The sequence below is a fragment of the Nelumbo lutea genome, chromosome 2 (assembly GCF_056320005.1).
Source record: "Nelumbo lutea isolate HS-2025 chromosome 2, American lotus-T2T, whole genome shotgun sequence".
Classification (NCBI taxonomy): domain Eukaryota; kingdom Viridiplantae; phylum Streptophyta; class Magnoliopsida; order Proteales; family Nelumbonaceae; genus Nelumbo; species Nelumbo lutea.
The window spans coordinates 15,064,891-15,078,034 of NC_142685.1; the positions used below are offsets into that span (position 1 = coordinate 15,064,891).

The 13,144-nt window shown below is 37.2% G+C and overlaps 1 protein-coding gene across 1 annotated transcript; it reads right to left on the bottom strand.

The window, feature by feature from the left end:
* Positions 1 to 4,660: 4,660 nt before the first annotated feature.
* Positions 4,661 to 7,862, bottom strand: LOC148868767 (zinc finger protein 10-like). The gene is made up of 2 exons (XM_088972799.1): positions 6,694 to 7,862; positions 4,661 to 4,840 (listed from the first exon to the last, which is right to left on the bottom strand). Exons 1-2 carry the CDS (start codon positions 7,600 to 7,602, stop codon positions 4,787 to 4,789), a joined length of 963 nt encoding a protein of 320 aa, XP_088828925.1. The 5' UTR covers positions 7,603 to 7,862; the 3' UTR covers positions 4,661 to 4,786.
* Between the last annotated feature and the right edge of the window lie 5,282 nt (positions 7,863 to 13,144).

Here is a 13,144-nt window from a genome sequence, read left to right on the forward strand (position 1 = left end):
TTGTTTCCTTGAATGTGATCTGAAATCGCTTCTATCCAAGAAAACAAGTTTTCCATGGTCAACTAATCTAGTCATGTTAATATACACTGTTACTTTTTTCCACCCTGAAATAATTTGAAATTCCTTAAATTTCTGCATTAACTCTAGTCTTTATTCCCAATGAATCTTTGTCAATTAAGCTTTCGATTGACGGAGCCTATAATATAACTAGTCAGGAGCGACTTTTTCTGCTGAATCTATAAAGAACTGAACACTAAAATTACACAGTCTAATCAAATAAATATTCGATACAAAGCAAGTAGTCCGAAGAGGGAATCAGAGCATTACAATGATAAATAAATAAATAAATAAACAAATACAGGACTGACTATACAGAAACAGTGCTCGGCCCCAGATCTTCCAACTAGTGAAATGTTGGCCGCTGAATTTCGCTCAATTAAGTTGTAGGCTCATACGTCTTCATCAGTTTCTAAGCTTTCATTGTCGAATAAGAATGCTGTTTGATTCGATATCTGTTTTTATAGATATGACTCCAGGAAAAAGAAAAGGAAGAAAAAAAAATCAAGTCATAAATCATAGCTTTAAAGTATGTATCGAGGAGTCGAAAACTTGACAAGAAAGTTACTAATCCCCGTGTACTAATAGTTTCTGATATTGTTGGCAAGAAGAAAATTGGGCTGAAAGGCCAAGTGGGGAAGGGAGTTTGAACAGATCGACATATTCTTTCTGACTTGAAGTAAGCCCATCATCGACCACGAAACAAACCTTTTGATCATTTACGTGGATATGTTTCTTGCGATGTCAGTCATTGGAACGGAAAAGTTGTACAAGACCCCAATTTCATATAACATTGTTCGTCTTGTCTCCGACCTTTATTTTGGATTCATTAAGCCGTGGGGCCATGCCCCTCGTAATTCTTACGCCCCTGGTGCAGTTGTTGCATCAGAATCAACAACTTAATTACTGTTTGTTTTGGCAAAAACTTTATATAAACTTCAATAAGCATAGTTGGTTATTATGACTGAAAGTGCTTTTGGGAGATGGGCAGCAGAAAGCACAAATAGTATTTTTTGTTCTTTGGAAGCATTTTTTTTCCTCAAAATACTTCCAACAGAAGCACTAGTGTTTTACACCAAATGATGCATGCCCAAGTTTCAATTGTGTGGTTTTCAAAATCAGTCCGGACCGGAAAAACCGGGAATTGGTCAGATCCGTTTTCCCCAGAATCTTTATTTTGCCAAAACTGTTGATTTGGTCAGCAAATTATTAATTTAAGCAGTTGAACCATTCGAACTGTTCAATGATTTGGCCATTTATTTTTAATTTTTTTTGTCAGAACGGGCTATTATTCGGTTTGAACGATTAAATCATTCGACCCGAGAACCAGATCACTGACCAGTTCTTTGTCCAATTCAGTTTTAACAACTTTGTTCAGTTATTTCTATGAAACTAAATGTAAAGAACTGAATTTAATAGCAGATTTAAATATATTACCTAGGATTAAATCTGTTTTGGGTCTTCACACAAGCTCTCCTGGAATTCTCTCAGCAAATTAAATAGACTTCAACCCTGAGATCACTGAGGCTCCCTTAATTTGGTTGATGAGAGTTTAAGAAAGTCAAAGAAAATGTAAGAAGAAAATTTCGTACTTTCTTACAGACATTTTATATATTGACAAGAAAAAGAAAACTTTGTTATAAAATTCGTTCCTTAGGCTCTGTTTGGAAGGAGTACAAATACAAATATACAGGGAGCAAAGTCTTATATTTGTATTAATTTTTATGTATTTGTACTCCTCTCAAACTGAGCCTTAGGCTGAGTTTCGAAGGAGTATAAATGCAAATATGTAGAGTGTAAAATCTTATATTTTATGTTTTTTGTATATATTTACGTTGTACATATTTGTATTTGTACTCTTTCCAAATTGAGCCTATGAGCACAAGTATAAATATGTAGAGTGCAAAACCTTGTAGTTTGTAATATTTTGTATATATTTGTATTGTACATATTTGTATTTGTACTCCTTCCAAATTGAGCCTTACAAATACAAATATGTAAGGTGAAAAACTTTATATCTTGTATTGTTTTGTATATATTTGTACTGTACATATTTATATTTGTGCTCTTTCCAAACTGAGCCTTAAGCTTTGTTTATTAGAAGTACAAATCTGAAACATATACAAATTTTGCATCCATTTGTTTGTAATTATGATTTGCACTTCTACCTTATATGAAATTTGTATTTTGTGCCATTTGCATTTAATAGCAATGCAAAATTTTTGCATAAATCAACTAATGGTGCAAAACTGGCACCACATTCGTCCTACCACAATTCTCTTGCATATGACGTGGGGACCAGATCAATTTGCTTCCTAGCCACTCCCAAACAAACAACCCTCCTCCTAGGTCCTTTCTCTTTCACATTATAAGGTAGGGACAACATTATTTTACTTCTAACAAACAAATAACACACAAAATTAAGTGGAAAGCAAAAGTAAATGAGAATTTATGCTCAGCCTATTTGCACTCCCATTCATTTAGACCAACAGGAATGAAATTCACAATGCAAGCAAAGTGAGCCCAAGTGAAAACATTTATTTGCTCTCGCATTCATGGATGTGAAACTTTTCAATCTACAGAGTATATTCCTACCTCTTTCTAATGGTGAAAACATTTATTTCCACCCTTTTTAATTACATAGAGACAAATGTACATTAGGCTGCGTTTGGTTGCAGTGTAAATCTGAATCAGATTCAAATTTTGCATCTGGTTCAGCATTGCATCCATTTGCTTGTAACCAAAGGGTCAAAATTTTTATACGGGTGAAGACTCCCCCGTATTGCATCCATTTCTGATCCATGCATCTGGTTCAGTATTGCATCATATCATATCGGTGGCTTCATGATACACCTTTTTAAAGGGGTTTCGGGAACCACTCTTTTTTAATAAAAAATTTGATTAAAAATATGCCCTAAAACCAAATTAAAAGAAAAAACTAAAATAATATAAAAGCGTGCTAGTTTAAGTACCGATATGCCCCTACTGATACATAAGACGTATCTATATTTTGAACCTTGCTTATAAATACGATTTGAATTTATGCATGATGCAAAATTTATACCTTTTTTGTCTTATTTGTACTCATTAGCGATGTAAATTTTGCATCTCAAATTGATAGAAAATTTGCACCACCATCCTCCTACCTCAAATCTTCAATTTTCTCATATAAAATTGGGACCACACCAACTTGCTTCCTACACGTCACTCCCAAACAAATAACACCCTCTTCCTACCTATCCATTATCTTGCATATATGGTGGGACCACACTATCTTACATTTTTACTTTATATATTACTTTTTACAAATAAACACAAGGTCAAATCTAAAGAAAAAAGCAAACTAGATTTACACTTTATCCTACTTGCATTCCCATGCAAATTACACCAGAACAATTTTTATTTGTAATCGTCGTGCTAAAAAATCTAGACTAATGAAAGTTTAAGGATGTGAGGAAGAGATGTCATGAACATCTTTTTTTTATTTTTTTTTTATGGTGAAGAAAACTAGGTTTTTATTGAGGAGACATGAGCATTATTTTGTTAGGGAAGAAAACTCGTCAAAGAAAGAAATATTTCCCCCTTTCTTTCGTGGGCACATATTTTTTAAGGACCTACCAAAGTACCATTAACTTCCTTCTTTTGCTTCCTCTACTGATTTCGGAATCGTTGTCCCACTTACATTATTTCAAGGTTCGTTTGGCATTCAGCGCCGTTCTCACCGTTGTGGCGTTGTGTTATTTCTCATCAGGAAAGTACTAATAAAGTAGAGAAACACCAATCCTTTTTTTTGAAAACCATATTTAAGAGCAAACCCTAAATGGTTCCTCAAATAGCCTGTTTGGAAGCGAATCATAAGATCCTACTTCTACACAGCAATTGAACTCAGAGGCAGAATGAAATCATGTACCACAGTTGGGTAATTTTGAAAATGATTCCATTTTCTGAAAATCTTTAATAACTTCATTTGGACGATTTTTTATAACACCTGGGCAACAGTTGCATTTCAGATATTATATATATTTGTGCTTTTTAAAAGCAAGAAAAACCACATTGAAGTGATTTCATGATATTACCATAGTATCAAAAAAGGCCATGAATAAAAGCTCCACAAACAGTACCCTAAGATGCCTTGTTTCTTACCTAGCTCTCTTATAAAGTGCTAATTGTGTTTAACTTAACTCACTACCTGATCACATCAAGCTAGGCCAAGATTCGTCAGTACAAATTTGTTGTGGTACTTTCTTCTCCGAATTTCATTAATATATGAACCATTGAACCAATCGGGGTCATACAACAGAGCTTTATGGCATTCCTGATGGTGCTCGTTAATGTAATTGTGCATGTGTGTGTGTTGTAAGTTCTGTAAGAGAGAGAGAGAGAGAGGACTGTGTGTGGAGCCATTTTTCATTTTTCTTTTGAGCTCGTCAGAGAGGAATTCCCATGAAAATATACCCTGAGTTGTCAAAAGTTTTAAAACTAAAAGAATCAAATTAAAAAAAAAAAAATCCAAAAGCAAATACTCTAGAATTTTGTTTAGGGTTTTCATTAATATATCAGTACTTTGGAATCTCAAAATGAATTAAACAAAGAAACGCACACAAGCGAGAATAAGTATTCATTCCCTTACTGAATTCCATAACTCTTAAAGAAACAAAGAAACGACATTAGATGCCCATGTGCACATCTGTCACAGCTCTAAAACCTCACACAGACGTCTCTGCACTCATCAGTCCTGGCTACCTGTTACTTGAGAAAACCAACCCAATTCAACAACGTAACCCTGAACAAAGACAAAACCCAACCAATCACTATTAAGCCTTCTTACACGGATGTAGCACTTCGTAGAAACCAAAGCAAACAATCTCATCTTCCCCTATTAACACTTGTTATATCACGTCGGAATTGAAACAAAAACCGATCGATCAATCGACTTCCAAAGTAACTCTCACAACATTAAAACCATCTTCAGTTCCCACTCCCAACCTTCTAATTATGGAAATATTTGTCAGGTATAACATAATAACCCTTCATTTACAACTCTTTGTTGGTCTGCAGACTGCAGACCCATAAAAGTCAAACGTGACTGATGTTACATCTTCACCATCGATCTTCCTTGTAAAGACGCGATCGAAGAGAAACAACACTGAATGATCGCTCTATATCCTGCACCGAACCTTCGACATCAACGGGAGGCTACTGGCTACAGGACTAGCTACGAATAGGGTAGCTAGGGTTTTGTCTGGGTAGGGTGTTTAGTATTATTTTCCTGCCTTCCTGGTATATATTTTTGGAACGTCTCGGGTTCCCCGTCGATAGGGGTATTAACAAATAATAAGTACAGAAGAAGAAACAAAAGACGCGTAGAAAGCGCCTTTGATAATATTCTGTAATATTCTGTCTGGGATTAAAAGAGGGTCGTCTCGTCTCGGATAATACTTAAAATCCATGGATTCAGCGCAGTTGGTGGCGCTTTTGATGCTCTCCTTTGAGGAGGAGTAAAAAGTAGAGGAAGAGTAGGGAAGCGTGTGGATTTTTGTGGAGAAGTGCAGAGTGGAGATACTCTCTCTAGCCAGTGTCTCTTCTACTAGCTATATAAAAATGTATATATTGTTGTAAAAAAGATGCATGTGGTCATTCGGTGACGATGATAATTATCAAATACAATATACAAAGCAAAGAAAAGGGAATCAATGTTGTAATGTATCTGGCTTTATACGTGGTTAGAAACCCATCTCTGTGGATTTGTTTAGACTTTAGATGTACTGATAGAATGTCAGTGAGCTACAGAGCGTGGAAAAGAGCTCACGTTGTCCCATGCAGTTTTCAGTCAATCGTTTCTTCCCACCCATAAAACCCACACACATGCTCATATCGTCACCAACCTGAGCCTTACTATTACAGTTTACAGTTTACTAAACTCTTGCAGAGACTGACCCGGCCATCCTCTCTCTCTTACCATCTTCTCACAGCAATTGCCAACTTGATCTCCACTTGTGAGAGTATAGAGTGTAGATGATATCAGACATGTTCCAGCATCTATCCCCAACTATTTCACCCCAGGCCCAGCAATTCTAAACTTAGATTTATGAACCAGCTCTCATCAATGTGGTTCCCAGCTCCCAAGTATCACTTTTAATTTCTTTAGGGAATAGGGCAGAATGTTTGCACTACAAGAGTATATCCACAAGGCAATAGAGATCATCATCAACCTTCATCTCTTACCTTCCTAGATTGAATCACCTTTTGGGGTTTGTGAAACCTACCAAATGGATAATTGAGTATAGATCGAAATAGAATACATTAAGATGTAGAGACAACAGGTGCGGTAACTTGAGATTTTGTTGATGAAAAAGAACTTTTCATTCTATTATGTGATTTTCCATATGGTTATTATTGTTACAACCAGCAAACTTGGAAGGACTTAAAGAGTAAGGCAAGCAAAGCGACCTTGGCCATAAGGTCAAAGGCATATGCAAAGAGAACCAAAGAAAATGGAAAGATAAAGAAGAAGATGAAGAAATAAAGAAAAAATAACAAGTGTATGTATGGAGAAGAACTGAAGAAGAAATTACGAACACAATGAACAAGTAATATGTATATATTTAAACCCATGAGTTTGCAATTCTACTTCACCTTAGGCCGATCACCGAGCCTTAGCTCAAGATCTAAGTCCTCCATGGAGCCCGGGCGAACAGCAACTACTTCCGATTGAATATGGTGTATATCAACTGAACTTGGTTGGAGAAGGAAAGGCAACGTTGATGCATCGGCTCTCCTTCTCTTCCTACTATTAGCCTCCTCTTCTTTGTCAGCCGACTCTGATGGTCGGTTCCGATGGACAACCAAATTCAAGCTCACAGCCAAATCTGGCTTAGCATAATCCCCAAGAACATGGCATCCTGATTCTTGCGTCTTGGGTTTTTTCTCTCCATCAATCTTTGCCGCATCCGAGAGAGAAAGAACCCTAACAGCAACAGTGTCCGACCACGATGATGGGGGAGACAAAAGGGAACTCTTTCGGTGTTCTTGAGTGATAGGAGAAGTATAAGAAGGAGAAACCAAGGCCTGTTCGCTGCAATTCTCTTGAGTAGACGGGGCCGAAACCCTAGAAGGTGACAGAGGTGATGCTATAACACCTGGGTTAGAGTTAGGGTTAGGACTGTAAACCAAAGTGCAAAGCTGAGAAGGGTATTGAACACCCAAGGATGTACAAGGGTTCTGATGATTAGGGTAATGATTCTGGTGGTGATGATAAAGAATTTCATCGTGGGGAGTTGGAGGAGATTGTTTGAGCCTAGCTCTGTCCCTCCTATGGACGTTCATGTGACCTCCTAGAGCTTGAGCAGACCTAAATTCTCTCCTACAGAAGCTGCAAGTATAAGATCTTGGGGGCCATATGCACCCTCCAAGATGTCCAGCTGAGTCTTCTGCAAAGGCTTGTTCTTCCCATGAATCGTTGTACAAAGAGGTCGTGGATGGTGGAAGATGAGACCCCACACACTGTTTCCTCTTCGTCCACATCCAGTACCGCCCTTGTTCCATTGCACTTCCACCTGTGACCCTGATCAGGTCGGCCGATGGAGCCGTAAAAGAAGAGATGGCTTATTATATATGGTGGGTAGGAGCTTCTTTAGAAGTGGTGCATATACATGGAAGCTAATAAGAGATGATGACTGATGAGCATCTCTAGACGAACCAAGTTGGAGACATGAAAGCTACATGGGAATCCATGAGGAGGGGGAGAGAGAGCTCAGCTGAAAAAAGTCTCTGCTATGTTTGGGAAGGCGAATTGTTGGGTGGTCTTGTTTGGCTGCTTTGGTGAAGCTAGCTCCCTTTTCTTTCCTTTTCTTTTTTGTTTATTTTTTGGTTCTTCCTTCTCCTGTAGCTGGTTTGCTCAATAGTACACACAGTCGTCACTGCATGTGGATTGTGGAAAAATCATCTTCTCTCGCCCAAATTGCAACCTTCATCTCGTGAGATATTGATCATGAATACATGAAAAACCTAATAACGCGTCTGTGTACAACATGGGCTACCCCACGCAAGGAGAGGTTCACAATAGAACATCACTGTTGTGAGTCTTGGTGGTTCCCTTCATTGTGGGGTAGCATTTCGCTGTGTTAGATTGCTAGGTAGACCTGTTATACGATTGGGAGGATCTTTGGGTTTGTGTATATATTTTTGTCCAATAAAAGTAGAGAATGACAGTACGCGAGACTCACCGATCCTCTAAATCTGGGACCCAGTATTCCATACCATACGTCTCCCATAGGAGATGTTCAATCTGCTGAGATCATATACGAAATATTGTTGTTTTTTTGACGTGGGACTAATAACTAAAAATTAAGCATATTTTGTTTAGAAAAAATATATATATTTATAATAACATGGATTTCTCATTCGACAATGACTCGTTTTTGCACTGGAAATATCTGGTCCGATGGTTCTTATCTTTTAGTTTCGGAACACTATTTTTCTCTTCCCTCTAGTTTTATCGATATTTTCATCATTATTTTTCTCATCAGTTTGTGCGTCCTTATAGTTTATACTGAAATAGAAATAAAAAATTATCCTCGAAAGGAAAATAATCCAAAACTTTGGAATTCTTTAATCCTCTTGGCTGGCCAGTGAAATTGTCATGGATATTTCTTGTCTTGCCAGTGTAAGATTCTCTTTAGATAGACTTAGAAGCTTGCCAGCTGGGCATCAGTTGAATGGAATCACCGTTGGCAACAAAAGAATCCACTTGGCAATAACATTTGTCTTTCCATAGCTGTTGATATCAATCAAAGCTAAATACACTTGCCTATATATCTCACTGACATCTCTTTTCCTAACTCAACAATCCCAACTCTTACAAAAAGACTGAAGTTAATGCACTAGCTAACATCATTTGACTACAGAGCTAAGAGATCTACTAATTAAGTGGTATCCAATAAAAGTTAGAAGCTACAGAGGTGGCAATGAGCTGCATCGACCAGGCCAGTTTATTGCCTAAGCCCTTATCAATCGGGATGGGCCAACCATAACTCAAAGAAAAATGGGAGGATCAGTGGGCCCTTTATAAAAAGGGACAAGTTACCAAACCTAAAACGGGATACTGACATACAGTGACTCAGTGAGTGTAAATGCTAGAAAATATTCGAACCATATTTAAAACGGGTTGGGATTTATCAGTCCTGAAAGGGAAGGGCTGGCACAGCCGGTCCACCAAGAACTGCCACCCCTCATGGAGACAGCATCTCTTGCTTGTGTGTCATTTTTCTACGTCTGTGGATTTTTTTAATTATTATTTTCTACAATAGTCCATTTTTGTTAATTAATGATCGATTTTAGAGCTGAAGATGGTGTAGGTCTTGGAGTGTAGTAAATAGAGTTGAAATGGAAGAGACTCAAGGTGACACCATTATCTAATTTGTATGTTTATGAATTACAATGATTTTTTTTCTTTTTTTGTTAAACAAAAGATGAAGTCATGCATTATATAGAGTTATATATGGACAATGCCTAGCTGTTGCATTGATATCTTCGACGAGTTTATATGATTATTTGATGGGCGTCCAATTGTCTATAACCCCAACTCTATATCCAAGTAAAAAAAATAAAAATAAAGAAAGGGTGGTGACTTGGGGACACCCCATGTTCTGATAAACCAGCCACGTCTCTATTATATAATTAGTGAAAACATACACTTTTGGAAGAACAAATTTAGCCTTTAAGGCTTAGTCCGGAAGGAGTACAAATACAAATATGTAGAGTGCAAAATCTTGTATTCTGTATCTATTTGTACTTTACCTATTTGTATTTGTACCTTTTCCAAACTGAGCCTAAGGCTGCTTTTGGTAGCAATGCAAATCTTAACTAGGTGCAAAATTTGTACCCAATGCAATTTTTCTTTTTTCTTTTTTTTTTTTTTTTTTGCATACACTGGCATGTAGCACAAATTTTTCATCCCAACAATTGATGCAAAATTTTTACCATCTTCTTACTACCTAAATTCTAAAGTGGGAAACCACATCACCTGGTATCTTACCTTGCTCCGTCCTCCTAGCTACCTCCATTCTCTTTCATTTAAAGAGTGGAGGTCACTTCATTTTACTTCTCACAAAAAAACAAGACAGACAAATTTGAAGTAAAACCAAACCATAATTTACACAGCCTTTTGGAACTCCTATGCATTTACACCAGTATCATAAATATGGTCCTACCAAGTATAGTGAACTATATGTTAAAGGGTTTGACTATGATATCTGAAAATTTTGTGACCTATCAACCAGTATCATAAATGCATGTGTTAACAAATCAGGTGGAATTTATCAAATTTCATGGGTGAGTATTGATTGGTCAAAACTCCTTCAATACCATGTCTTTCAGGCATCATAGATTTTCCCTTTGTTTAATATCTAAGAATTTGAAAAATAACTTCCTCCACTTATATGTAAAATGATATCAACCTCTATTTGTAGCTTATTATTCAATATAAGAGTTTTGTCTAAACAAAATTGAGTGTTTTCAAATAGTTTTTATTATTGTAGACTTCTTTTAATAATTTTTATTTGTTATAGAAACAAATTAGAAAAATACTTTTTCATTTATTTAATGGTCAAAGTGGTAAGAAATGATTTATGCTCATAATTTAACAATGGATATGACATTAAATAGAGCATAATAATGAAAAATTATTCATGTAGCCTCCCCCATATGGTTGGGGACAAGGCTAAAATGATGATGATTATGACTTTTTGGTTTTTTACTTATTCCATGTTCTACAACATAGCCATGATTTCACATTACTCGCTTATAAACTTGTCTTATTTTTACTATTTGATCTGAATTAGGAAGGTTATTCAGGATTAAAAGAGTTGTGGGAAAAGAAAGACTTGTTTGGAATAATTGTTTCTTGAGGAGATCTAGAAAGTTAACCGTGTGCTAAAGGAGAAGCATTTCTCTCTTAAAGTTTTTAATTGATTTAAAATGTTTTTTTTTTTTACATTTTTTTCAGTTTGGAAAAAGTGCAATATGTATATGCAAAACCTATTTATATTTCTAGACTTTGTATTTATACTAAATATATTTGTATTTTCACTCTTCCTTTGGAACTAAAGCTCAATAATATTTTATTTTTACATTAAAAAAATTTCAAATCATTTTCTATAATGAAAGCCTAGACTACTTTAGGCCACACGTGTGACTAGACGTGTGACTATGTGAGCGAAAAAAAATGGAAAAGTATGGACAAACAGATTTCTGAATTCCCTTATAAATCTATAAACATTTAAAAAGTCAAAAAACCACACTCCATGCCTATAAAGTCTGATCCTAGGCTGAACGGTCATTTCCGATCACATCAGAGCCTCATTAGAAACATCTCCCATATGAATCCGGTACTTGTCATTGGGAGATGATCCCAATCCACGTTGGTATATGCTTTGGGGCGACGATGTTAACTTCAAGAAAATGGAGCTAAGGAAATTGCTCACGTGGCCTTTTTCATCAATGACACATATGAAAATGACAATATAATAAATAAATGGCCTCGTGTCCTATCCTTCTCTCGCCAAGTGGATACCGTTTACGGTGTTGCTGCTCGTTTCGGTGGCACTCCCCAAACAGCAAAGCATCCACAGACTTCCATCTCTCTCTCTCTCTCCTCCCGATGCTGATACGGTGATTCTAATCACAAAATGCCCAGACCAGTAGAAAAGTCATGACTGAGTGACTGATGACCACTCCCACTCCCATCGCCATTCACCCAATTCTTCGAGTATCGCCCTCCAAGAGTCTAATCAACCCCTAATACTTTGTTGTATTCCATCCATCCGTAGTGTGATGAGACACTCGGGGCCCCACCTTGATTAGACCTCAAATAAAGTATATATTAACATGCTAATTTATTCGGACATCAAATCAGACGGCGGCTTGTTGCGTGATCATCTCCCAACAAGGAAGAAGTCACCCTAGCAAAGATAAGATGATTCGCTCGTCCGGGCCCCAGCTCCCCTGCATGTGAGCCATAGATTCTGCTTTTGATGCCGTTACGACTCGTTTGCGTACACTCCACTGGGACCATAAGGCCCGCTGTCAGGCTGACTTTCCCTCCATCAACCACGTGGAGAGATGACGTGGCTAATCCTAATAGTCCGCATCGTATGTTCGGTCCTTGTCCTAAAACACCCAAGACAAGCATTCGCAAAGCAAGGAAATACTTTTGATCAATACAGTGATTGTCTATGATTGCTATCAACTAATGAAGTAACACCCTCCTCTTCTGAGTTCTGAGTTCTGAGTTCTGACAATGGGAAATGATTGAGAATTTCTGTCATGTTCTTCAGAACAATTAACAATATACTGTTTTTTACACGTGGGTGCTAACATGGCAATCCATTTTAAATTTTCAAACTATTTCCTCCTGCCACGTGGCAAAAGAGGTATTTTTTCTGAAAAAGGAAAGACTTCCATCGACAAAAGTTCAAAGGCGGCCATGTTTGACTTGGAGAGAAATATTTACTGCAAATTTTTCTGAGTGAGAGGTTCCTGCTAAACCATTCCTGTATGGGTTCTAAAGTAAAGATTTCAATGATGGTAGACATGTAATAGAGAATGACTTCTCCTTCTATACTACAGGTAGAAAGAGAGAGATGATTTGAAACCCAATATATCCTTCCCACTGAATCGATCGAATGGAATTTAATTAAGCTTTGAAATTCGCAAGCATGAAGCATGAATCATCTCTATTCTCTACAATGGAATTGGAGCCAAACAGCAGAATGTCCTGAACCAAATTCTATCTCCACTGCAACCCATCAGACTTACAGTCTTATTTTACGCATTTCAAACGAAAGTACAGTAAAGAGACATAGTTAGGATCATGTGGTGAAGTTGATGCGTGGGCTGGATAATCTTTTAGCTAGGGCCCATTGCTGGGAAATAAGACTCTTAAGCCTTAAGTCTTGACACGAGACAAACACCACGGACCACGGTGAGGTGAGGTGAACCACTGTCTTTAGACAATGCTCTGTAGTTCGAACCAGCCCCACCGACAAAGACAATAGAATGGTACAGCCTAAATGCTTTGACTCAAGGA

Excerpts from the sequence above, each read along its gene's own strand:
- LOC148868767 (XM_088972799.1), bottom strand. The coding sequence starts at position 7,602 with ATGGAACAAGGGCGGTACTGGATGTGGACGAAGAGGAAACAGTGTGTG. Across the intron at positions 4,841-6,693 it reads GGCTCGGTGATCGGCCTAAG|GGTTACGTTGTTGAATTGGG; the intron begins GTGAAGTAGAAT and ends GTCTTTGTTCAG.